This window comes from Hylobates moloch, unplaced genomic scaffold (assembly GCF_009828535.3).
Source record: "Hylobates moloch isolate HMO894 unplaced genomic scaffold, HMol_V3 SCAFFOLD_15, whole genome shotgun sequence".
Lineage (NCBI taxonomy): Eukaryota > Metazoa > Chordata > Mammalia > Primates > Hylobatidae > Hylobates > Hylobates moloch.
In genome coordinates, this window is record NW_026652290.1 from 36,647,043 (window position 1) to 36,674,517 (window position 27,475).

A 27,475-nucleotide genomic window follows, 5' to 3' on the forward strand; every position below is an offset into this window, starting at 1 on the left:
CAATGTGGTTTTGTTTGTTCGTCATGCTAAATTCTCCAGAAGATTCTGGAACTAGGGTCAGTGCTAGATTGGATGTGGTGTGAGAGAGAAAAAGGAATCAAAGATGGTTTCTTATTTATAATTTTAATTATTTTGACCAGAAGTAAGTGATATGCCATTTACCGAGATGGGATTAACAGAGCTGGGAAGCTCATTTGGGAGCTACTAATGGTAACCAAGACATTGAAGAAGGAGTGTAGACAGGGAAAGCTGAGAATTTGCGGGGACTAAGCTCTGCAGTGCAATTTGGGAGAACATAAAGGCCCCAGGGTCCAGAATTCTCTTACCTAGTTACTTGCTAGTTAGTATCTGGAATTCTTCCATGGGATTCATTCTTTGGTTTTCTTGCCTGTGATATTCATAAAATATTTTCAGGGGAGGGCGGAGGAAGGGAAAGAGGAGTTCTATCTAATTCATCCTAAAGAAAGAAGTAATGCGTCAAGGATGTAGTGTAAGGTTAATTTCCATGAATGTCCTGGGAAGAGAGGGAAGTGGAGTTGAGGGGCCTGGAAAGGGATGAATGGGTAGACAGAGCATGGTTACTGTGGTCTGAATGTTTGTGTTCCCCTATAATGCATGAGTTAAAACCTAATCCCCATTGCGATAGCATTAAGAGGTGGGATGCCTAAGAGGATTAGGCCATGAGGGCAGAGCCCTTTAGTGCCAACAAAAGGGGCCCAAGGGAGCTTTTTGGCATCTTCTGCCATGTTTTAAGGACACAGCAAGAAGGTGCCATCTATGAGGAACAGCCCCTCACCAGACAGTAAATCTGCCAGCACCTGGATCCTGGACTTCCCAGCTTCCAAAACTACCAGCAGTAAATTTCTATTGTTTATAAATTACCCAATCTGGAGTATTTTGTTCTAGCACCCTGAACCAACTAACACAGTGGTGCTCCTGCATCTCAGGATTGGCTCCCGATTGAGGCATCACTGCTATTGCTTGCAGGGACAACACTGGTACAGCTGCTCTTACTAACTTCAGTGATAGTCATAGTGGGCTTAAGCAAGGTGCAGATTAGAGAGTGAACACACTGGATTTCCACTACACCCTCTTAGATACTGAGCCCAGCCCACTGGCCCAGGTGGACTCTTGTGACTCTTGTGGCATTGCTCTGCTCCATCCCTGATGGCATCTCTGATCACAACTCTGGTGCTGCATGGGCCACCATTCTGGTTCATGGTTCTTAGTTATGTGTAAGCTTGACTTTGTTCTCAATCTAAAAGGTGTATTGAGTGAAATGCTGGTCTGGTGATAACTGTGAACTACAGTTTGGTCTCTTAAGACTGGGAAATCTAGAAAATCCTCAGCAGTTTACTAGGGCGGAAGAGTTGTGAGTTTTAATGTTTCAGTTCATCTGTTTAAAGTGGTTTGTTGACATTATCCAGATATTCTCAGTGGTTGGTTGTTACCTTTGATAGGGAGTTGAAAAGTTATATTACCCAGAGAACTGATGCCATAGTATCTGGGGTGTGATGCAGTGAGCTTCAGAGACAGCAGCAAGACTTGGTTCTAATCACCATGATTAACCCACATGTTTTCTGTGTATTAAAAAGCCCTGATTGTGTCCTGCTTGTACCTTGGCCACTTTGGAGAACAAGAGTCACTTTTATCTACAACTGTGTTGTGGGAAGGAAAAAAGTAAAGATATTATTATCAAAAACATCAATGTTTTTAAAAAGTGTTGCTATTTTGGTGCTGCTGAATTTTAAGTTTCTGTATTTTATATACATTTTACTTGAAGTGAAACTAATGTGATGTGGTATAGAATTCCAGGATGTAAGAGTTAATGTAGGTGGCTCTACCATGTACTAATGAGGGGAGGTCAGTTTTTAAAGAAATGAAGATAAAGGAAAATGCAAGGAAGAGGCTCTACCATTTTTAGAAAATGGAGTAGACATACTTTCCCTCATCTTCCTACTAAGTACAATTTAAAATTCTGGACATTATATGTAAAACAAGCATAATATGCTGAAAGTAGATAGAAAAAGGTAGACCAGCCAGGGACCTCAGGACCTGAGGAAGAATGCAGTGGTGATATGGGCTAAACCACCTTGCCTTAAAATTTATATTGAAGTCTTAACCCACAGGACCTCAGAATGTAACTATAGAGATTAGGCCTCTGAAGGTGATTACGTTAGAATAAGGTCTTTAGGGTGGGCCCTAATCCGGTCTGAATGGTGTCCTTGTAAGAAGAGAAAATTTAGACACCAGAGATATGCATGCACAGAGAGAAGGCCATGTGAGAACACAGCAAGAAAGCAGCCATCTCAGCCCACGAGAGAGGCCTTCGGAGAAACCAAACCGGTCTACACCTATTGATCTTGGACTTCTAGCATCCAGAACTGTGAGAAAAAGGAATTTCTGTTGTTTAAGGCACTCAGTCTCTGGTATTTTGTCACGGCACTCCTAGCAAACTAATACGAGTAGTGAGTTCCCTGGGTTTTCTTTTCGCCTTCTATATGCCAGCCTTGGAGCTGGGTAAGTTATTAACCAAAGAGTGCCAACAGACACAGTCAAAAACCCCAACAGAAAGCTATTCACTGCTGCCAGCATACCAGGGAAAGGGCAACCTAGTAAAAAGGAAAACTTTTAAACAGAAATGGCTCTACTATAGCCAAACACCACGTGAAAAACACTACAGCCCCTCCCCATCCCTTCCAGCAAAGACCAAGTGGGGCCTGGAGCTCCACCCTCACCTAACTTTAAGAAGATGCCTCAACCTGCCCCCACCCCCACTCTTTGCTCTGGTGCTGTCAGCAAAGGCCTGTAGGGGCTTGGGACTAGAAGGCCTGAGCTGAGATTTGCATCTCCACTGGGTAGTAATGACCCCAACCCCATGGCATCAACTGCCTAGTGGAGAGTCAGGGCTTTCAGCACTTTCAATAATCAGCAGTAATAAGGCAACCTCAGTGAAGGCCACATGGGGAGCAGTAACAAGCTCCCCACCCCTGACAGCCTGAATGTTACCAGTGGAGGCCTGGAGGGAAACCTGGGCTTCCTCCTGCTACCTGGCAATAAAAAGGCAGGTTCCCCCTTCACTCCCTGGAGCAGTCAGAGTAGGCCTGCTAAAATTCAAGATTTAAATCAGACCCAGAGTCTTACGGCACTCAGAACTGATGAGGTTTAAATCAAAAATTATTCACCACACCAGAAACCAAGAAGATCTCAAGGTAAATTAGAAAAGATAATCAACAGATACCAGCACCAAGATCACACAGACATTAGAATTATCAGACAAATTAAGTTTTAAAGCAGCCATTGTAAAAATGCTTCAATTAGCAATTACAAACATGGTCTAAACATGAATAGAAAATTTCAGCAAAGAGAAGATATGAAGAACTAAATGGAAATTTTAGAACTGAAAAAATAACAGATAAAAAGCTCTGTGGATAAGTTCAGCAGCAGAGTGAAGAGAACAGAAGATAGAACAATCAAAATTACCCGGTCTAAATAACAAATAGACTGACAAAAATGAACAGAGCCTTGGAGATATGTGAAACAAAGCATCTGTCATGTCATTGGTATCGTAGAAAGAAGAAAGAGGATGGAGTTGAAGAAAATCTAAGGAAGAAGGGCTGACAATTTCCCAAATTTGACAAAAAAAAAATCAAAATGCTGAGTAACCACCCAAGAAGATAAACCCAAAGAAATACATGCCAAGATTTATCATGGTTAAACTGAAAATTAAAGGCAAAGACATGGTCCCTAAGGCTGCCAGAGCAGAATGACACCTTACGCCTAGGGGCAAAGCAATTAGAGTGGTAGCAGGTTTCTCAGTGGAAACAACCGAGGCCAGAAATAAGTGACACAAGTCCTGAAAGAAAACTGTTAATTCAGAATTCTATATCCAGCAAAAATGGCCTTCAAGAATCAAGAGGAAATCAAGACATTCTCAGATGAAGGAAAATTATGAGAAATGTAAATGAGCAGACCTCTAAAATAACGACAGTTAACAGGAAACAAAGGAATCTTGTGGCATCAAGCAGGAAGAAAGAACATAGAATGAAAATATCAATCAATGCAATAGGCTTTCCTTTTCCTTGTAAGTTTTCTAAATTATGTTTGAAGTTTGAAGCAAAAATTGTAACATTCTCATGTGACTGTCTATGTAGAGGAAATAGTCAACTATATTATACATATCAGAAGGTAAAGGGAGGTAACGTTTCTGCACTTCACCCAAATGGGCAAAAGTTGACACTAGTAGATTTTTGGTAAGTTATATGTAATGTAATACCTAGAGCAACCAGCAAAAAAAGCTATACAAAGAAATGTACTCAAATGCACAAATAAAATCAAATACTAAAAAAAAAAAAAACCAACCTGCAGGGGCAGGGAAGAGAAAAAGAAAATATAAAACAAAGTAAAACGGCAGATTTAAACTTTAACACAACAATAATTGCATTAAATGTAAATGGTCTCAGCACCAATTAAGAGATTGACAGAGTATATTTTTAAATGGCCCAACTATATGCTGTCTATGAGAAACTTCAGTGAAAACAATATATGTAGGTTGAAAGTAAAAGGATAGAAAAAAAAATACTATGCAAAAATCAGAGGAAAGCAGGAGTGACTAATATTAAATAAGATCAATTTCTGAGCAAAAAGAAAAAAAATTGCCAAGGTCAGAGAGGAACATGACATTATAATAAAAGGATCAGTCCAACCAAAAGACCCAGCAATCATAAAGGTGCGTGCAACAAGTAACACAGCTGCAAAATATGTGAGGCAAAAACTGGTAGACCTTAGAAGAGAAATAGATAACTCAAAATTATAGTTGGAGAGTTAAGCACCATTCTCAACAATTTATAGGGTAACTAGACAGGAAATCAGCAAGGATATTGAACTCAATATCCACCAACAGGATCTAATTTGCATTTATAGGACACTTCACAGAACAGTAGCAGAATACACATTCTTTTCAAGTGCCCACTGAACATATACCAAGGTAGACTATATCTTGGTCATAAAACAAACTTCAACACATTTAAAAGAACTGGAATAAAACTGAGGGACCACAATGGGGTCAAACTAGAAATCAGTGACAGAAAGATAAGAGGAAAATCTCCTAACACTTGGAAACAGTGCAGCACACTTCTGAATAAGCCATGAGCCAAAGAGGGAGTCTTGTCGAAAATATATTGAACTGAAGAAAAATGTCAAAATTTGTGAGATGCAGCTGAAGTTGTGCAGAGAAAAAAATTTGTAGCACTAAAATTCTAATATCAGTAGAGGAAAAAGAAATCTCAATAATTTGAGCTTCTACTTCAAGAAATTTAAATGAAGAGCCAAGTAAGCCCAAAGCAAGCAAGCAGAAGGAAGGAAATAATAAATGCAGAAATCAGTATTGAAAACAAAAAGCAATAGAGACTATCAATGAAACAAATTACTGGCTCCTTAAATAATAAAAGCCACAAACCTCTAATAAGACTGACAAAGCAGAAAACACCATTAACGGGAATGAAACAAGGGATGTCACTTAATAGACATTGAAAGGATAACTAGGGAATACTAGATTTTACGTACATAAGTTTGAAAACTCAGATGGAATGGGCAAATTCCTAGGAAACGTATCCTAGGAAATTCTCAGTATGAAATTTGTAATTTGAATAGCTTATTTAATGATTTAATTCATAGTTTAAAATCTGAAGGAAAAAAAAATACTCCGGGCCCTGAAAGATTGACTGGAGAATTCTGCCAAACATTTAAAGAATTCACACCAATCCTATACAATCTCTCCCAGAAACTAGAAGAGAAAGGAGCATTACCCAACTCTTTGTATAAAGCCAATATTACCCTGATACTAAAACCAAAGAGTACAAGAGAATACAGACCAGTATTCCAAATTCGTACAGATGCAAAAAGTTTTAATAAAATGTTAGCAAATTGAACACAGGAGTATATAAAAGGAATTATTACCAAGTGGGGACTATTCCAGGGATGCAAGGACTAGCTCAATATTTGAAAATCTTTATATAATCCATCATTTTAATAGGCTAAAGAAAAAATCTCATGATCATAGCAAATAATGCTGAAAAATCACATTAAATAGTTCACCTGTATCATGGTCTCTGCTTTATGCCTGTTGTCTATCTGACAAAGCTTGAATCTGAAAGATTATGTCTAAATAAAGGGAGGAAAACTTAAAAGGCATTGAAAAGGACTAAGGAATCGGTAATAATCACTAAAAATGGAATTTTGTTCATTAAGTGTTAAAGCTTGTCATTGAAAATGAAAATATATATGGGTAAAGGTGATAACACCTATTTTCCCCCTTTAAAAGGTGATAGGTTGCAGTGATGTAATATGCAAATGTGAGGCAGAAACGGTGATATGGTGTTTCTTCACTACTTCCCAGAACAACTGTGTCTGAGCATGCTGGGCAGCTGGAGAGGTCACCCTGGACAGTGAACCATGCTCTTTATTCCCAACTTCATGATCAAATGGCAGGAAGCAAAATCCATCTGTTGTCAGTGCAGGAAGGACCCACTCAATGGGGTTCCTCTCTGCATTTGGGCTTCTTCAGTAATAGATGCTTACCATGTCCCAGTTTATTTTCACAAAATTTGTTTCTCAGCAAGAAGAGAAAACTCAAAATCAAAAAAGAGTAAGGCGAGAGAACTCAATTTAAAAACAACAGAAGCAGCAGCAAAGTGCCAAATCACATCAAAGGCATGACACATCATTTGCAGTGGAGTCTGACTCACACTTTCTTCATAGATGCTACATCTGCTGCTTGCGTGGGCTTTTTCTTGATTCCATTTTAACCGTGATGGAGGTGCAATGACATAGTATTGTGCTTTTCTCTCTCCAGGTCATCTTATGTTAGGTGTGTTAGGCACAGGCAGAAAAAAAATGTACCTCACTGGAAAGACACAGGTCTTTATAAATTCCAATTCCCGGCTGTACTTACCTGTTTCCCTGTTTGCTGCAGTAACCTGATAGGAGAAGCAGGATAGATCAGGAAACTGCTAGAAAAGCATCGGCCTGGTTTATGGGCAAGTCAGCTGCCTTCCCGGAGCCTTCGTTTACTTGTCTATAGCCTGAGGGGGGCGGTGGATCGTCCTGTGTCTAGCCTTGCCACCACTCCTTGTGTTTGTACACTACTAGTTTTATTTTAGTGAAAGTTTCAGAAGAATCGGGGACTAGATCTCTTCCTAAAGGCTCAGCAGGGATGGAGCAGTGAGTTGCTGTTGTACTTGAAAATCACCATTGGGTATCCCATGGCTTCAGACTTTAAGAAACTTTCATCTTCAAACGCAGAAATTTCTATAAACAGTTTTTACAACTGTTCACTTGCCCTGCTGGAGGCACTTAGCTTTGTGAAGCTCCCATTCCATTATCAGAATTCTGAGCAAAAATTGGCTTCACTGAGCAGCCACTCATGGGGCCTGGTTGTGCCCTTGGGGCTCTCCAAGAACAAGACAAAGACTTTCCTCTTGACAGCCCTTCAGATGTTTGAAGATGAGCAGTCAGGCCAGTCCTTGGACTCTGCTCTTCTAGGCTTGACGTCCCCAGCATGGGTTCCCCGGGACTCAGTCTTCTCTTTAAAAAGTTGGGGGTAGGGATAGCAATGCCTGTTCACACGCCATCTTTCTGTCTTTAATCTGTGGCTCTTGGTCAGTATATTACAGTAGGGGTTTTTGTCCTCTGTTGAAGAATCAGCTTTATATAAAATGTCTGGTTTACAAAATCCTGGTGAGTAATTCTGATCCACAGAAGAAGACAGTGCTGCTTGTTAAAAATGGGCCCTTAGGGGAGCAGGTGATATGATTTGAAAAGCTCACAGCCAAGGGTCTCTGGCCAAGCTTAAACGAACTACTGCCGGGCACTGTGGCTCACACCTGTGATCCCAGTACTTTGGAGGTTGAGGCAGGAGGATCGCTTGAGACCAGGAGTTCAAGACCAGCCTGGTCAACAGAGCGAGATCCTGTCTCTACAAAAAAATTAATTATCTGGGCATGGTGGCACACACCTGTAGTCTCAGCTGCTCAGGAGGCTGAGGTGGGAGGATGGCTTGAGCCCAGGAGTTTGAGCCAGCAGTGAACCATGATCACACCACTGCACTTTAGCCTGTGTGACAGAATGAGACCCTGTCTCCAAAAACAAACAAGTTTCACACCTGACAGGATTGAAATCTCACCTGTAGTCACAGCACACTCCTGTTCACAGGCAGCTAGCTGCAAGGGCAGTGGTTGAGTGGGAGAAAATGTTAGTTTGCTGTTGCCAAGCCAAGTATAGGCTCAAGAAACTCCAGGCCCAAGAGGCATACTTTGGAGGGAGGGGCATAAATAAGCTAACGGGTGGTGGGGACAAGGGAGAGGAATAATGTGGTGTGGGAAAGACGTCCACATCTGAGTCGTAATCCCTGCTCTGTTCCTAACTCACCTTGTATCCCAGGAGCTGACTGTCATTCAACCTCTCTGGCCATCATCTTCTTCATATGTAAAAATGAGACTAGATCCTTCCTTTGTGTAGTCAGGATCCATTCGACACTTATTAAAGCTCACTTACTCTGACAGGCTGTATACTAGGCTCTGAAGGTTTTATAGTGAGCAGAAGCAGGTGTGAGCTTTTCCTGGGGTTCACAGTCTTGCAGAGTTGGCTGAAGTGCAGAGCAAGGGAGATTGAAGACAGGAATATTAAGAGGTAGGGAGGGGGCCAGGTCTTATAAAACACATCAAGGGTTTTCATCTTTATCCTAAGAATAACTGGAAACTTTCACTCTGGATATATTACAAGAACTGGAATAGAAATCCCTTTAAATAAGGGGTCTCATGAACTTGAATGGGAAAAAAAAATGAACCTTTTTGTTTCTATTAACCCCTAACTCAAATTTAGCCTTCAATTATAAATGTAGACAACAAACTGTGATGGAAATAGCTCTTAGCTGGGATTCTGCCACATATAGAAATCAGATATATCATCACATTATAGTTGTTACAATTGTCTCAAAATGTCATTTACTTTCACTACTTTGAAATTACAATAGCTGTAGACCTACCAGTAAGTCTTGTTACTTACAGCATGAAGAAACACATTTATTACTATCTTGTAAATTTGTCTTTTAAAAGGTTGGAAACTTTTTCAATATAATTGATTTCCTTTGTAATCCTGTGTACTTGGTTTTATGCATTTACAAATGTTATTCTTAAAGATTTCCAGAGACAAAAAAGGTAAAGAATGTTTGGTTTGAAATAAATGACCAAATAGTTCTGTCTCCAGCAGTATGACAGATTAATGTGAATAAACCCCTCAATGGGAGCAAATGAAATGCTGGAAGTGATTTTATATACACTTTCCTTAGATGATAAATAAAGAATCTGCAGAGTCCTAAAAGGAAGGGAAAACCAGCTATCGCCTGAAAATGTCTGCAGAATCATGTAGAGCTTGAGAATCTTTGAAAGCTGCAAAGGGCTCAGGACAGGAGATAAAGTTTAGGTCAGATTACCCTGCATCAGATTGAGCTCCCAAAAGGCTCTACCTTGGTGTACGGGCCAATGAGAAATAAATCCATCACACAAAAGGGGGCAGTTGGGATGCTTTCTTTCAAATTTCAGTTTGGTGGGAGTGGACTGAGAACAGTAAGTACAAGGTGTCTCTATGTGGTCTGTAAATCCACAAGCACAGAATTTAAGGTGGTCCCAGTTTGGTAGACTCCATTGCACCTCAAGCCACTAGCAAAAGAAAATGCAAGTGCTGTCCTGAGGACTTCAACTTAGCTTTCAAGTGTGTCTTAAAAACAACATTCCAAAAAGAATGAGCAGGTCATGGTTAGAAATTACATAAAATCAAGGAGACAGTCACTATGAGTGAGAAACCATAGATGGTAGGCAGAAAGAGATTCACAAAGACCCCAGATACTGGAAATGACAAAAATATAAAAGTATTTTACACATTTAAAGAAAGAAAAGAGAAACTTGAAAATCTAAACAGGGAACAAGAGATATAGCCAAGCATATTTGAATAAGAAAGGAAAAATATAATTGAAATTTACATACTTGAATAAAACATTCCAGAAAGAACTACTAGAATGAGGGAGAGCCACCATTCAAAGAAAGAAATGGAGGAGAATTTTCCAAATTGTTCGAAAGACACCAATCCTCAGATTAAGCCCAACAAACTTCAAACATATTAATATTTATAGGCATAGATGTGGATATAGATAACAAAGAAGAAAAGTAGGTATCAAAACAATTTAAGAGGACAGTATCACCTATAGAGGAATGGATATTAGATGAATAATGAAATTCTTAACATCAGCAATGGAAACCAGAGACAGTAAAATTCAAAGTATTGATTAAATAACCAAGAATTTTATGCCAAGTAAAACAAGGGAAAGTGCCAAACAAATTTGAGAGTTTACCACCAAATGGCCCTCAGTAAATAGATTCTGAAGGATATGATTCAAACCAAAGGAAAATGATCTCAGATGCATGGGCTGAGTTTTAAGGAGAAACAGTAGAACTAAGGTAACAATGTGACAATCTAAACAAACCACTGATATGAAACAAAGATAATCTGCAGGGAAAATAAAGCAGACTAGATTTAAAATGCCAAGTTGCAGTTACATGTAAGTTGGAAGGGGGAATGCAAGGCCCGTGTATTGTCCAGGAGAACACTATGGCTGTTATGTATGAAATAAGGCAAACACCAATAGAATAGATCAGTGTATACCTTCAGTGGAAGTAGAGAGAAAAGAGTCCAAATGAAGGAAGAGAGGAGCAAGTAAAATGGAGCAGATCAAATGTTCAAAATGTGATGTTAAAAATAAAACCAAATCACTAATCACAATAAACATAAGTGGACTAAATTCTCCAGTTAACATTTTGTTTTATTTTAGAAACAAAACAAAATTCAGCTATGTGCTTATTACAACAGAAACACCTAAAGCACAGAAAGATTAGAAGTCAAACAGTGGAAAAGATAGACCAGGAAAATATTAACCCAAAGCAGGCAAGTATAGTCATATTAATATCAAAGGAGAATTCAGGCAAAAAGTATTACTCAAAATAAGGAAATTTCTTACATAATGATAATTCCACTTACTGGGAAAAGGTACTGATTCTAAATTTATGTATGTATGTATATGAATAGTGTATAGCCTCATGATATACAAGGCCAGACTCACAGAATTAAAAGCAAAAATTTTAAATCCATCATCATCGTAGAAGATTTTAACACATGTAGATCAAACAGACAAAAACAGTAAGAAAGTAGAAAATGTGAACAGTGAAACTATGGAGCTTGAATTAATGGGCTTTTACTGCATCTGACATTTGGAAAAGACACACTTCTTTCAAGCACACGTGGAACAGATACGGGGATTGACACGCCCCAAACATAAGGCTCGACCAATACACGTCAAAGGATTGAGATCCGCCTGACCACATTTCTTACTGCAACGCAATTAAGTTGGAAAACAAAGCATGTAAGATAATTAGAAAAGTCCACTCACTTGGAAATTTAATAACACATCAATGTATGGGTCAAAGGAGAAATTGTAATTGAAATTAAAAGATTTCACCATGTAGTTTTTTACATCAGACACATGGGATACAATACTTGGAAGGAAACATAGAGCATTAAGTGCTTGCCTTGAAGAAAAAAAAAGAGAAGGCTCAAAATAGAGCTAAGATCTAATTGAATCAAAGGCCCACAGAAGTAAAAAGAAGGAAATTAAAAGGACAGAAACTAATGAAATAGAGAAACACACAAAAGAAGAGATCAACAAAATGAAACCAAAAACTATGTATTTGAAAAAGCATTATTCATTTTTTTAAAAACACACAAATGGAATGAAAAAAAGAACATAACTACAGATGCTACAGAGAAATGCAAGAGGGAATAAGAACTGCTCTCAACACACTTCAGATCTTTTATATAGTGGATGACTTCCTAGAAAGACAGAAGTTAGCAAAACCAACTCAAAGAGAAACAAAAAATCAGAATCATCCTTTACCTGTAAAAGAAATACAACCAACAGTCAAGATTTTTCCCATAAAGAAACCAAGTCGAAATAGCTCTACCTGAATGCTACTAAACTAAATTCAGGAAACAACAATTTCATTCTCACCATTCTTACACAAAGAAGAGTAAACAAGACACTCTCAATTCATTTTATGAGGCCAATACAGCCTTGATACCCAAACTGCAAGAACACAACCAGACAGAGAACTACAGGCCAATCCAGCCTCACTTTATGAACATGGATGCAAAAATTCTGAACCAATATTACCAAACCAGATCCAGCAATGAATAATAAAAGATGATACATCATGATCAAGTTGGGTTTATTCTAGCAACTTGACTACTATTAGAATTGTTATTAATAAAATTCACCTTAGTAACAGATTTAAAAGGAAAACTTAGTAAAGAAAAAAATAGAATTAAACATCCATATAATATATGACATTAAAAAAGTCTTAGCATATTTTTAGAAGGAAATTTTTTTAACTTGAAAAAGGACACCTACAAAAAAAAATCTAGCAAGTAAAGAGTTAAGGCACATAGAAAGCAGTCCCTTTAAGATAAGGAATGAAGCAAAGGTCCTCCGTCAGCCCCTTCACTCCTCTTTAAGATTGCATTGGGATTTGAGCCAGCTCAGCATAGTCAAGAAAAAAGAAAAGTGTTAAGGGTGGGAATGTAAAATGGTACACTGCTATAGAAAACAGCATGGAGGGTTCCTCAATTTTTTTTTTTTTTTTTTTTGAGATGGAATCTCGTTCTGTTGCCCAGGCTGGAGTGCCGTGGCGCAATGTTGGCTCACTGCAACCTCTGCCTCCTGGGTTCAAGCGATTCTCCTGCTTCAGCCTCCCTGGTAGCTGGGATTACAGGTGCCCACCACCATGCCCAGCTAATTTTTGTATTTCAGTCCACTTCAGCCTCCCAAAGTGCTGGGATTACAGGCGTGAGCCACTGTGCCTGGCCTGGTTCCTCAAAAAATTAAACATGGAATGAATATATGATCCAGCAATTCCAAAGAGAATTGAAAGCAGGGACACAAAAAAATACTTGCACACCTGCGTTCATAGCAGCATTATTCACAAGAACCAAGAGACAGAAGCAGCCTGAGTATCCATTGATGGGTGAATGGATAAGCAAAAGTGGTCTATCCATACAATGGAATATTCTGCCTTAAAAAGGAAGGAAATTCTGATACATGATGCAACATGGATGAACCTTGAGGTCATTACGCTAAGTGAAATAAGCCAGACACAAAAAGACAAATTACACTACTTATATAAAGTCCCTAGAGTGGACATTCATAGAGACAGAAAGTAGAATGGGGGTTGCCAGGGGGTTGGGGGTAGGAATGGGGAGTTGGTGTTTAAAGGATACAGTATCAGTTTGGGAAGATGAAAAAGTTCCAGAGATGGATGGATGGTAGTGATGGTTGCACAACAATGTGAATATACTTAGCCACTGAATTGTACACCTGAAAATGCTTAAAAGGGTAAATTTTATGTATATTTTACTACAATTTTAATTTGTATGGATCCTCATGGAAGAAAAGAATGGCCTTTGTTTATGATTGCCTGTAACACCACTGCTCTGAATCCAGTGCTTCCTACTGGGCCCAGGGTTATTGACTATATACGGTTTGTGAATGGAGGTGTGTTTCAGAGGCTATCTGCAAAATTGTAATTTTTCTGAGGAAAAGAGCAAAAAGCTTTCATCAGACTGTCAGAGGAGTCTGTAACACACAAAAGTCTAAGACCCATTCTGAGTTGCCCCCTCATGCTGTTAATCTCCTCTCCCACCTCACCCCCTGCAGTTCTGCATAGTCTGGGACCAGACCCGTTCTTATCAGCAAAGGCTCAGATTCTTCACTCACCTCCCCTGTCTTATCCTCCCTCTCCTCACCCAAATGCCACCTTTTCTTTCATTCACTCAGGTTGTTTACAATGCAAAGAATATTCTTAAATATGTCTTAAATTCATGGAATGAGGTTTTATTTTTTAGATAACTGTGGCTCTGAAATCAACCAAACTTCAGGTTTTTTTTCTGTTGCCCTTCATTTCTTGGATGGTAACATTAAACAGGTCCAGCTGTAGCTCAGAACCAGAAAGGTTCTCTGTCAAATGATTGGAATCCTCCACGTTCTGTAACCACAGGTTATTTTCAACTAGCTTTTCTTGCTGATCGTATGCCTTGCATTTCATGTAGACTGTGTTCTAACAAACTGAAGACCTCTCACTCAGTCCCGTGGTCTGCCTGGGTGGTGGTGAGGAATCTCACGGTGGTAACAGAGGGTGCCTCTCAGATGCAACTTCAAAACATCAAGGGAACGAGAAATGTCACCATCTTAATTTGCGCCCAAATGAATTCTGAGACTTTTCTTTTTAACAAAATGCTTTATTTCTATTTTTAAATGAGATGCATTTTAGGCATTCCCATGAGATATCAAAAGGCATTTACATGTGTTGTTTTAACTCTTCTTTTTTGATCACACAAAGTAGGTAGAAAAGATCTGCTGAAATAGAACAAATCAGAAACCAAGTAGTGTAAGGCATTAGGAGATACAGGAAGAGAATCGCTATTTGCTTCTTGTACAGCGTGTGGCAAGTCATGGTTAGTAGTCATCGTAGTTGACGCTGGCTCCATGCCTAAAGCTGTAGGGGCTCCGGGGACCAATTGCAGAGTCTTCATCATAGTGACGTTGGTAGTAATCGCCATAGTACTCATGTCCATTTCTATCTCTGTTAAGCCAATAGGTGATGTCATCTTCAAATTTCTGGAGGAAAAGAGAATGATAGAGAATGGATTTAAGGGCACACAGTACCCTAAGACCTAATCTTACCTATGGCTTTTCTCCATGGTGGTTTTTCTTCAATGATTAACAAACCTTAGTCACTCCCTGTTATCGTATTCTTGTGCTTAGAGGCCAAAACAGTCAGCAGTATTCACTGTGATAAAAGCTATCTTTTCCCAAAGGAGCGCAGGCCCATACCTTTGCAAAATATTTGCTAAGTGTACTCCAGACTTAAATGTTTTTCTCTCTCTTGGTAAATCAAATGGACAGCTGCCCAAATACTGTAACAACTTGGCCTGACCCTCAGGCCACATCTCACTGTGGCAAACACTGTCTTATCTTCCTACCCCATTCCTGTGCCTGGCCTTTTATATTGCATGTAGTAGATGCTTAATAAAATGTTGCCTGAGTTAGATCAACCACTGCATTGGCCTATTATAGTGCCAGGGCAGAGAACTGGGGGTACATTTGATGGTGACTCTTATACCTGTGTTGTTGGTTAGAGAGTACACAGATGCATTTATTTATTCTGCAAACGCTCTGAGATGGGCACCATGTGTCATGCCCTGTGCTGGGCACTGGAGGGCTGCCAAAAACAGAGTCTCTGCCTTCAAGAAGCCTACTGTTCCTGAGTGACAGATATGAGAAGAGACAGTTGCAGATAATAAAAGGGATAGAGAAGCTAAAGCTGAGTAAGTAGTGTAGAATGATGCCCAGGTTTTTGGTTTGGGCAACTGATCTTGGCTATTAATACATTCTTTTTAAAGGAGAGACTACTTTTTCTTTGGTGGTGGTGAAGGTGCAATATTAATTTAGACTAGGACTCACGGGTGTTGATGCTCAGGACATGGCAAGAGATCTAGTGTGAGAGCAAAAAGGCAGGGAGATGACAGATGGGCTGGGTGAATGGGTCATGCCATTGGGGTACAGGGCCAGTTTTTCTCCAAGCATGGCCCATGCACCCCTGCATCTAAATCACAAATGCAGGTTCTCAGGCACCAGCCACTCCATGCCTCCTGCATGGAACTTTCTGATATAGGGACTCAGCAACCTGTTATTATTTTAACAAGACTGCCAATGAACATTAATTAATATTGAGAACTTTGTGAGGCTGGAATCCCCAGCCTAGCCCGTGTCTGTGGTCTCTGGGGCTCAGTGGTAATCCACTCTTGGTGGGTAGTGGGCCAGCTAGTGCTGGGCTAAAGAGCATGATTCCAATTTCTCACTACCGTACTCTATACCTGGGGTCTGAATCATCTGAGCCCACCGCAGCCTCTTCTTTGGGAAGGAGGACACCGACTTCTTTGGCTCCATCTCTAGTTTTGCTTCTCCCATAATACAACATTTTTGGCCATGGGTGAAACGATCTTGCCTCTTGGGTTTTCTCATTTTATTTTATTCATTTATTTATTTTTTAAGAGGGAGTTTCACTCTTTCACCCAGGCTGGAGTGAAGTGGCGTGATTTCGGCTCACTGCAAGCTCCACCCCCCACTAGGTTCAAGCGATTCTCCTGCCTCAGCCTCCCGAGTAGCTGGGATTATAGCCATCCGCCACCATGCCTGGCTAATTTTTTTGTATTTTTAGTAGAGATGGGTTTTTGCCATGTTGGCCAGGCTGGTCTCCAACAACTCCTGACCTCAGGTGATCCACCCATCTCGGCCTCCCAACGTGCTAGGATTACAAGCATGAGCCACTGTTCCTGGCCTCTCATTTTACAAATTTGCTTACAGTTTTAGCTTAAATATGTATTTTCAAAATTTTTTAAAAATGTTTGATGAATACAGAAATAATGTAGACTAAGATTTTAAAATCTGTATGTGAGAGAAGAGCATAGAAAAAGAAGATCATATTCCTTTGCCAGAGACCACTAGTGACACTTGGATGTAGTCATTGTACTCTTTTTAATGCATATTAAGTTACTGTAATCTTATTTGATCCTCATCTTTATTCTGGTTTTGTCACCTGACATTATTTGAGCAGTTTCTGCATGTTAAACTCTCTTTTTTTCTTTTTTGAGACGGAGTCTCATTCTGTCGCCCAGGCTGGAGTGTAGTGGTATGATCTCAGCTCACAGCAACCTCTGCCTCCCGGGTTCGAGGGATTCTCCTGTCTCAGCCCCCTGAGTAGCTGAGACTACAGGCATGAGCCACACACCTGGCTAATTTTTTGTATTTTTAGTAGAAACGGGGTTTTGTCCTGTTGGCCAAGCTGGTCTTGAACTCTTGACCTCAGGTGATCCACCTGCCTTGGCCTCCCAAAGTGTTGGGATTACAGGCATGAGCCACCATGCCCGTCCCTGCATGTTAAACTCCTAATGCCCATTTTAATGATGGTCATCAAAGAAATGCAAATTACTGAAAGAGGATATAGCATTTTCATCTATCAAGTAAGCAAACATATATTTTTAATTTTCAGTGAGAACACCAGATGCTGCTGAAGATTCCAGAAAACTGTTGTTCTTACATGTGACTCACAGGAATGTGCAATTTGACAATACTCAGAGATACTTAAATGTGATTCCACCCTTGCCCCAGGAGCCTCACTGGGAAGAATGTGGTTTAAGTAAGAGGCAAACTGTACAGAGATGCAAATAATAGCACCTGCCTTTTGGGTTGTTGTGAATGTGAAGTAAGTTCATACCTCTAAGTACTTAGAATCATGCTTGGCTCAGTGGCTATACATGTTTACCTATTTGCACAGAAAAAGAAAGAAAAGCAAAAAGACACTTAGGGAACAAGTAATATGTCCAATGGCTGGAAATGTGAAGGAAATTATGGTATAGCCACATGATTTCATTTTATGTAGCCATTAAAAACGATATGTCGAAGGGGTTTAGTTTTCTTCACCTACTGCAGTATTGTGTATACACCGTCTAAATGAATCATGTGCCCGTTTTGAAAAACACATCCGACTGCCCAATTGGAGGTCCTGCCCATGAAAAGCCCATCTGCTCCCTGGTGGGGCAGCACAGGCCACGGGTCCTCCCTCTACGTCTCACACAGGGAGCTCAGCCTCTGCAGTCACCATGGACGGATGCCCATGCGGCCGCGTCTATGACTTCCATGGCCTGCCGTCTCACCTCCACATGCACCCCAGCTGGGAGCCTAAGATTATAAACTCTTTGTCTTTCATTCAATGAACACATCCACCAATGCCGTCTAGGCGCATGAACTGTAAACCATCTTTTCCTATAAGTGCATTGACAAATTCTACCCAAAACCTCTACAAAGACCCATCCTCTCTTTACAGGTCCTTTTTCATCTCTTTTCATTATCATCATAGATCCTGGCATCCCTGTTGTTTCTGACAGTCTTCAAGGTAAAAGTTAAAAGGTTTTGGGGGATTGTGAGTTATTTTAAGGATACTCTGGCAAAACTGTTCAGCCAAGTTAAAAGGGTTCCCAAGAAAGTCAGATTCTCGATGAATCTAGGTCCCCGCTGTTTTGGTTCATGACTGCCCTGGGTTCTGCCTCCTGAATGTACCCTGGTGGAAACTTCCAGCCATCGCCCTTACACCGTAGGTAACATGATCCAGTGCCTGATAGCACTTGGCATATGATGGGGCTCTTACTCTAGGAATGAACAGCAAAGCTGAATTTTCTGCTTCCTATTTCCCCGAGCCAGGCCTCCTGCCACCCTGCCCTGTAGAAGCCAGGCCTGCAACCGGAGGCAACACCTACCGCTTCGTCAAAGCCCATGTAGAGAAACTGCTGGTACCACTGCTGCACCTCGGGCCGAGTCCGGTCCCACAGCTGCCGCTTCTGGCGCTTCAGGCTGCCGAGGAATTCTTTGGCTTTGTTCTCATCAACGGCCACTTTAGTCTTAGTTGGAACAGGTGCTGAAATCATCAATTCCCCATCCCCAAAGCACAAAGAATGATTTCCTTCCTCACTTGCGGTGAATCCCTGTTATACATCCCATCCCCCACCACCATGTGTAGGAGGGTTTTGACTCAACTTCATTCTTACTTGCATGTGACAATGTCACACAGCTTCATAGATTCTGTCACCATGCTTCCTGTTAGTAAGTGCTATTTGGTACAACCCTATAAAGGGGCATGGACTAAACTTCAACCTCTAGGTCCTCAGGGTAGAAACGAAATTCAGCTCATCCCCTGCAGCCCACTCGCGCCCGGGACCCAGGACTTTCCCACGGGCAAGTGGCCCACCCCTCAGGCTCCGCATTCAGGAAACAGACTGGATATCTAGTGCCACACAGGTATACGGGCATGTCCATTGCATATGCCAACACGAGAGGGTTGTGCTTGGCTCAGGAGATTTTGTAAGAAAAAGGAACTGGAATGATGAACCCCGGGTGAGCAGGGACCAGACCCTGCCCAACAGTAGAGCTGATTCTCACACCAGGCTGCTGGGACACCGAATCCCCTTAAGCCAATGCCTCTCTGCACCTCACAGTCTGACCATTGATGCAGGATACTGACCTGCACCCTAACACTGCTGCTGCTAACGTCTTTCCATCACAGTCTCAATTGTTGAAATGGAACCACTTCTGCAGGATGTGCTCGAGGAAGCCACTGTGCCATTAGGCATTTTTCTCCTGCTGTCACGTTTTCAGCCTCTGTCCCTGTATCTATAAAAGTGGATGGACAGCCCCTCTTGATGACATTAGGAAAAATGCACAGGATCATGGAAATGCAGGCCTGGTGCATTTGTTGGTCATATGGATAAATATCAGCAGGGTTTTTTGTTTGTTTGTTTACAATCCCTTCAGGGATTGTAACAGTGTTTTGTACACAGTAGGTGCTCAGTATGTGTTTCTTGATTTGAACTGAGTCAAGGCTGCGGGATGCACACCTAGGAGTTGTGACTGCCTCAGCAGCTTGCTCACCTATGACAAACTGGCTCTGTGAGGGTGTTGTTCATCCCTGGGCATCCGTGAGGTGAGGCTCTGGCCACCACATAGCACAGGGAGGGGACCCTGTGAGCTAGCTGCTTCAGAGATTGGGGGTGGGCCAGGGCTTCATGGGTGGCTGGAAAGCTAGGAAAAGATGCTGGGACCACCCCCAAGCTTGTTCTCCAGCCACCTGTGGGAGGGACCCTGAGCAGCAACTGGGGAGTGTGGGAAGAATGACTGAGGACCCCACTTCAGGGAGGAAGTTCAGCCTGCTAGAATCCCCCTTAAACTAGGAGGGAAAGAATGACTAAATGGTCACATCAGAAGTGTGGTCACACTTTTTCATTTCTAAGGGATTCTTAATTTTACAGATAAAGATGATAGTTGGGAGAGGGAAAATGACATTACGAGACCCTACAATTGATCCACCTGATCTGATTACAGCAGGTCCAGAACCTGTGTGTTGTGACCCCCCAGACTGTTCAATTTCTATGACATTTTGCTGCTCTCACATTTATCTTAGATGCATTATTCAAAACAGAGGCTAATAACGAGAAAGGCTTTCCTGTTTGAAACCCTTCCCCAAGAGCTCATCGGATACACGGACTACCGCCACACTGCTGTTCCACGCCTGCCCCACCAACTGAGGATTATGTGCTCCAAAGATAGTCTCTAAAGTGCTTCATGGTCCTAAAATAAATAGCATGCAATTAACACTGTACTACTGTTTCTTTTATTTTTGAGTCCACACTGACAGGTTTCAGAAAAATAACCTTCAGGCATTTACTGGCAATAATATTTATCTAATAAAATACCACACCACATACCCACAGAATAAGCCCTTCATATCTGCTAACCTTTTAAGGAGTAAACACTTTTGATTTTCCAAATACAAGACTCCAGTGAGCACAATCCATATTGCCATTTTATTTCTATCCAGTTAAGAATGCATCCCTTATCCATTTGGGGTATATTTACCTTCTCGTTTTTGAAGCATCAGCTTGAGTTTATTTCCACTTATGCCACCTAAAGAAATGAAAATTGAAATCCATATCAGAGTTACACTGCTCCCTTCGATTTATCAAAGGCAAAAATCAGAGTGGGAAAAAAGAACTGCGGGCCCCTGCCTTGATTTGGCAACTTGGTAACATCACAGTATTACTTAATGCTTGCTGTATTCCCTGTCCTGCAGGACAAACAATTCAGGCTGCCCATGGCTAATACTGGTGATAATGACCACAGCCGACCAAGGGCATTATGATTTGAGCCAGTCAGAGTGATGCTGTTCTTTTAGCCCTGTGTCTTACTATGAGGTGCAGCCATCTGTCATGTGCATCCTCCTGCAAACTTTCGCTTCATGGTGTAATACGTTGAATAGTGAATAGTGTCCTCCCGAAACTCCTATCCACCAGAAACTCATGAATGGGAGCTTATTTGCTTATTTGGAAATGGGGTCTTTTCAGATATAATCCATTAAGGATCTCAAGATTTTCTTTTTTTAAATTTTCTTTTTCTTTTTTTTTTTTTTTTTTTTTTTTACAGCCTTACCCGTCACTGAGAGGGTCTCAAGATGTTATCATACAGGATTTAGATGGATAGAAATCCAGTGACTGGTGTTTTTATAAGAAGAAGAGAGGATCCAGAGAGGTCACCCATGTGAAGACAGAGGCAGGCAGAAATGGGATTCAGGCTCCCACACGCTGGGGAACTTGCCTTCGCTCTCTAAAAGTGCAGCCCGGTTTTGTAGCTTGCCCAGATCACCCTAAAATCAAGCATGATTTATACCACTTGCTGTTATTTGTATTCACTTTTAAAAGTGTTTCTGATCAGCTCAATCATTGTTAACAGAAAATACCTTGTCTGGCCTGATAGAACACATGCCTTCACCCAGCGAACTGGCTTGCAGACCTATAGAAGCCTCTGACCCTTAACTGTTGCATGCAGACATGCTGACATCGTAAGTAGTGAGTAGAGCATCTTCGGGTGTAAGGAACTGGAGTCAGGCCCCAGGATGGAGGTAATGGTGACCACTTTCTCAGCAGGGTTCTTAGCCTCTCCTTCCACGGACAGGCTCCAGGGGGTCTAGAAAGGCATGTAAAATTGCGTTTGCATCTGCAAAGGCACAGTTTTCTGGGAATAGGAACCATAGCTTTTGCCAGACTCTTAAAAGTGTCTGTGACCCAAATAAAATTAAGAACCCCTGCTTTGTTTGTGAATTATACATTGATAAAGCTGGGGGGAAAAATAAATGTTTTAAAAGAGAACCTCTGCATAAAGAATTTACTATGGAGTTGGGGAGAAAAATATATCCATAGCCAAGAGTTACAAGCTGGCTGCCCTACCTGAGGATGCATTTTATTAGCATACCCAGTGTTTACAAATTTTGAATTTGAATGCCTCTCAGCCCAAATCACTTAGCACACCCATGGTCCCTAAGCAGCCACCTAACCTACTAGCCTCCTGTAGCATTTGGATTAAAGTGCTACCTAGCTGCCTTCAGATTCATTGGGCCATCCAGGGAGCCTGCTGGCCTGCCCTCTGGGATGGGACAGGGAACCTGCTAGAACTTAAGTCTATTTCCTGCTAAGTGCCTCCCTCGTAATTCACAGGTAGGGTGGCCACACTTTCTGGCTGTCCAGGGACAGCCCTGGTATATACCTCTTGTCCTTGTAAATTAATGATAGTGCCTCCTTTTGCTCTCAAAAGTGTTTCAGCTTGGATGATAAATTACATGGCCACCCAATTTTTCGAGGTTTAATGGCATGGAAATGGCTTCATAAGATCTCTAGGGACCACACTGAAGGGCCAGGGAAGAGAGGTGGTGGTTTCCCTCGCACCTTCCCTATGAGAACTGGGAGTCTGCTGGGTGGCGAGCTAAGGTATCAGCGTAGTGCACAGCAGCCTGTGGGAGAGCTGCAGTGGTTTTTGTTGTCTGTGCTCAAGTCGGTCTACAGTGATGTAGTTGTTTAAAAAGCAATTGCAATCTTAGGCTGTTTAATAAAGGATACTTAAAAAAAGAAAGTAACTGTCCTGTCGCTGTTTCATCACAGCTCTGAACAGACCTCCCCTCTACTATTTAGTTCAGTTCACATCATCTCACTTGAAGAAGGTCGTAGAAAAACTGGAGTTGTGGTCAAAGGAGAGTGTCCAGAGAGGACTAGCGCCCAAACATGTGTTATATGAGAAGAAATTAAAGGAATTTAGGTGTTTAACCTAGAGAAATAAAACTTGTGGGGCCGGGTGTGGTGGCTCACACCTGTAACCCCAGCACTTTGGGAGGCCAAGGCAGGCACATCGCCTGAGGTCAGGAGTTTGAGACCAGCCTGGTCAACTTGGTGAAACCCTGTCTCTACTAAAAATACAAAAAATTAGCCGAGTGTGGTGGTGCATGCCTGTAGTCCCAGCTACTCGGGAGGCTGAGGCAGGAGAATCACTTGAACCTGGGAGACGGAAGTTGCAGTGAACCAATATAGCGTCACTGCACTCCATCCTGGGTGACAGAGTGAGACTCCATCTCAGAAAAAAGAAAGAAAGAAAGAGAGAAAGAAAGAAGGAAGGAAGGAAGGAAGGAAAGAAAGAGGAAAGAAAGAAAAAGAGAAAGAAGAAAGAAAGAAAAGAAAGAAGGAAAGAAAAGAAAGAAAGAAAAGAAAAAAAGAAGAAAGAAAGAAAAAGAAAGAAAGAGAGAGAAAGAAGAAAAAGAAGGAAGAAAGAATAAAAAGAAGGAAGGAAGGAAGGAAGGAAGGAAGGAAGGAAGGAAGGAAACTTGTGGGAGGAGAGCAAAGGCTTTGAGGGGCCACTGGGCCATAGGTTAGGGCATGAAGTAAGGTTTCTAACACCCAGACAGACAGCCACCCAAGATGGGACAAATGGCCTTGGGGGGTTTGAGATTAAGAGTTGCTGGAGGCATCTGAGCATAAATAAACAAAGATGAGCACTTGACCAGGCTACTGTAGAGGGGATTTTCTAATTAGATGGGGGTGGGACTACTGTTAAACCCTCTACTTCCCTTCCAAACTTAAATTCAATGAAGAAATCTATGAAAATATTTGCCAAGGGAGACAGATATGTTCCTTGGCACTAATAATAGCATTCATTAATGTCTTAACATTTGTCAGTCTCTAACAGCTCACAGGGTAGTGCATACAGAATTAAGTATGGCCCCTCCATCTGTTTGCCTTCTGTAAAAGTGTTTAACAATTAATGAATGAAACGTGGTCTGATGTTGAAATAGACATTGGGTGTAGGCATTTGCGATGAGGCTGCAATTTCCTGCAGCAAATGTATGTCACTATTACTCCAGAAACAAACCTTAGCTATAGACTGAAAAGCACAAATAAGTCCCAAATTATGAATTATGAATGCTGCTACTGTGCCAGGTACTACACACTGAACTCCATATCAGTACATATAATTGGACACTACACTAAATTTGTTTGAGGAAAAGAATAAGGAACAATAGAATAGCTGTGATTTTTTTCTGTATTACGGATTTTTCACCCAATATCATCAGTTGTTCATTCGAGGCTGCAATAATAAGCACTCCTGAATTTATCCAATCCAGTTGCCTAGTATTAGCTCTCCCAGCAAATTCAGAGCTGCAAAATGCTCCTTTGAAGGTGCTTAATATTAATACATTGATCAAGAAGAGGCCAGGATTGTTTTCTTTATTAAATGTTTGTGAATGAGGAAGGGCGTGGTGGTTCAAGCCTATAATCCTAGCACTTTGGGAAGCCGAGGCAGAAGCATCACTTGAGCCCAGGAGTTTGAGACCAGCCTGGGCTACATAGTGAGACTCATCTCTACTAAAAATTAAAAGCAAAAAAAAAAAAAAAAATTGCCAGGTGTGGTGTCACACACCTGTAGTCCCAGCTACTTGGGAGGCTGAGGTGGAAGGATTGCTTGAGCCCAGGAAATCAAGGCTGCAGTGAGCTATGATCACACCACTGCACTCCTGCCTGGGCAACAAAGTGAGACCCTGCCTCAAAAAAAAAAAAAAAAAAGTTTGGAGGTGGCATAAAGAGTCACCTTTGGGATTACATAAAGATTTTCATTGTAGGCTGGGCATGGTGGTTCATGTTTGTAATCCCAGCACTTTGGGAGGCCAAGGTTGGCGGATCACCTGAGGTCGGCAGTTCGAGACCAGCCTGACCAACATGGAGAAACCCCATCTCTACTAAAAATACCAAAAAACAAAAAAAAACCTTAGCTGGGTGTGGTGGCACATGCCTGTAATTCTAGCTACTTGGGAGGCTGAGGTAGGAGAATCGCTTGAACCCGGGAGGCAGAGGTTGCGGTGAGCCAAGATCATGCCATTGCACTCCAGCCTGGGCAACAAGAGCAAAACTCCATCTCAAAAAATATATATATATATTTTAATTGTATAAGAACTTTCACATCCCAGCTCGGTGATGATATTTTAACTGACTTCTATCACTGAGTTATTGGTATAAACTAAATAAAATACAAGTCCTGAAAATAAATGGCTTGTAGCCAGTGCTCACTCGACTTATTCAGATGTGCTTTTTTCTTCTTCTTCTTTTATTTTTTTATTTTTTTATTTTGCAACGGAGTTTCGCTCTTGTTACCCAGGCTGGAGTGCAATGGCACGATCTCAGCTCACCACAATCTCCACCTCCCAGATTCAAGCGATTCTCCTGCCTCAGCCTCCTGAGTAGCTGGGATTACAGGTATGTGCCACCACGTCCGGAATTTTTAGTAGAGACAGGGTTTCTCCATGTTGGTCAGGCTGGTCTCGAACTCCCGACCTCAAGTGATCTGCCCCCCTCGGCCTCCCAAAGTGCTGGGATTACAGGTATGAGCCACCGAGGCCGGCCCCGATGTGCTTCTTAAAATGGGAAGAACAAAGAGTGGGAGGCAGGTAAACCATACAATGGGAAATGACTGACTAGCTTCACCTGTGATTCTAATGTGGAACAGTAATCCTCCTCACCTGAACAGACCCCACCACCTCTCCTGCTGTTCTAGCAACCCTGGGGCTGCATCCTAGGGCTCCTACTGAATGTCCCCTGCCTCTTCTCACCTGGAGTTGTTTTCATACCTGTTTTGAATGAGCACAATACAGAAACTGAGCAATCGAGTGAGCCTCCCTTCCACATTAGGCAGTGCCCAGCTGCTTTGCAGAGGGACAGCGCCAGTCTCAGGCTCTTGGGCAAGTCACTTCATACACCGGTAACTCTGAGGTCACAATCCCTGCCTCCCCAAGGTGTAAGCTTCAAAGGCAGTCATGTGTCCTTGAGGCCACTTGTGAACCATAAAGGTTCCTCCTACCCAGTGAAGGTGGTAACTCAGGACAAACCACGGCTTCAGATTATGGTTCCTAAAGTGGGGCCTGTGGAGCCCAGCGTTCAGATATCGGAGCACCCATCATTCTAGGTGTGCGTATGAATGCACGTTTTACAGAGAGCGAGCGCGGAATTTTGGAGTTTTCAACCGATTCGCTGGGAGCTCCACGAAGCAGAAAGGATTAAGCATTACTCCTTTAAGAGCCTTTCCCCTCTCTGGGGTGTGAGGCCTGTGCCCAGCTTTGCAAATTGCAACTTGACCACCTGGGAAGCGCAAGTCAACTCGGTTGCCAAGCGACTGCCTGGAAGGGAATCGCGGTGATGATGCCATTTGCCTCCTCTGGGTTACCAGCTGCGTAAAGCCCCCACAACCCCTTTGCCCCTTACGTTACACCCCGAAACACTACTTGCCCACCCTTCGGACGCCTGGCCCTCCTTGCCCATGGTTGCCCGGGAGATCTGAGACCCTGCCCTTGACCCCGGTACTCTCTCCACCCGCACAAGCTCACCACTTCGCACTCGTGCGAGTGCAAAACCCCAGAGCCGGTCCCCTACCACCCCCTTGGCCCTGCCTAGGCTAAGGATGTGTCCCTACGCCGCCACCCCATCACCGATCGCTCTCCCCGGGCACCCTGGAAGCGCCACACGGGGCCAATCCCTGGCGCAGCTATCAATCAGCCTGGCATCGCCCCGCTCACCTGGGCCCCAGCACAGGAGCAGGAGCAGCGCCAGCCCGGTCAGGGCCAGGACAGCAGGCCGCGCGGGGGAGGCGGCCATGGCGGCGCAGCGCGAGCAGGAGGGTGAGGGGCGCACTTGGAGCCGCTGCGCGGGAGAACTGGGCGCGGGAGAGGGGTGCGAGTGGGCAGGCGCGGCCGCGGGTTATCCCTGCGTCGCTGCCGGGGCGGGACCTAGTGGGTGGGCGCCGCGCCAAAGGGCTGAGGGCCAAGCAGCTGCGCCCAGCGTACGGGCGAGCACCGCCGAGGTCCTCTCTCCGGCCCCGTCCCCAAGGGGAACGCAGCCCCTGGGCTCCAAGGCCAAGGATGCTCGGCCACGGAGAACCGCCGGCGGCGGGGCGCCGCGTGGCCAGCGCTGCCCGCAGCGAAAGCGGTTAGGACAAGCTGGGTTCCGGAGACCCAGGGAAGGGCAGAAGGCATCAGGAGAAGGGACGAGGTCCCCTGGCCACTCAGAGGGAGGACTTGCCGGATCCCAGCGCTGGGGTGTCTCCTTGGCTCCCCTACTTCTTCCGCCCGCCCCAGCCACGCCACTGTTCCCCTTACTCCTCGCCCCTTCCTTCCCCATCTCCCTCCCTCCCTGCTTGGGGGCCTTGCTTCTGCCTGATTTGTAAAGTGGGCTTTGGAATTTCCTTAGTTCAGAGCTGTGCTCTTAAGGATGCCTTAGGCGGGGCTGTTTTTCGAGATATTTTGAAAGACTCCACAGTCTGGGTTCAGAGCTGCAGTCCAGGAGATCGTCTCACCCAAACTTCTCCAATAGAAAAGCCTCTGAGAAACCAGGAACCTGGTGCCCT

At 42.8% G+C, this 27,475-nt stretch overlaps 1 protein-coding gene across 4 annotated transcripts; it reads right to left on the bottom strand.

Annotated features, from left to right (window-relative positions):
* Nucleotides 1-14,092: 14,092 nt before the first annotated feature.
* ECRG4 (ECRG4 augurin precursor) lies at nucleotides 14,093-27,025 on the bottom strand. Of its 4 annotated transcripts, XM_058428339.1 has the most exons (5): nucleotides 25,707-25,990; nucleotides 21,574-21,730; nucleotides 20,627-20,674; nucleotides 18,475-18,632; nucleotides 14,093-14,776 (listed from the first exon to the last, which is right to left on the bottom strand). In XM_058428339.1, the coding sequence occupies exons 2-5, from the start codon at nucleotides 21,623-21,625 to the stop codon at nucleotides 14,615-14,617; spliced, it is 420 nt and encodes a 139-aa protein (XP_058284322.1). In that variant the 5' UTR covers nucleotides 21,626-21,730; nucleotides 25,707-25,990; the 3' UTR covers nucleotides 14,093-14,614. The 4 variants fall into 4 exon arrangements, with proteins under 4 accessions (XP_058284322.1, XP_058284321.1, XP_058284323.1 ...); XM_058428338.1 differs by lacking the exon at nucleotides 21,574-21,730 and having other exon boundaries at nucleotides 25,707-25,991; XM_058428340.1 differs by lacking the exon at nucleotides 25,707-25,990 and having other exon boundaries at nucleotides 21,574-22,117.
* Nucleotides 27,026-27,475: the final 450 nt, after the last annotated feature.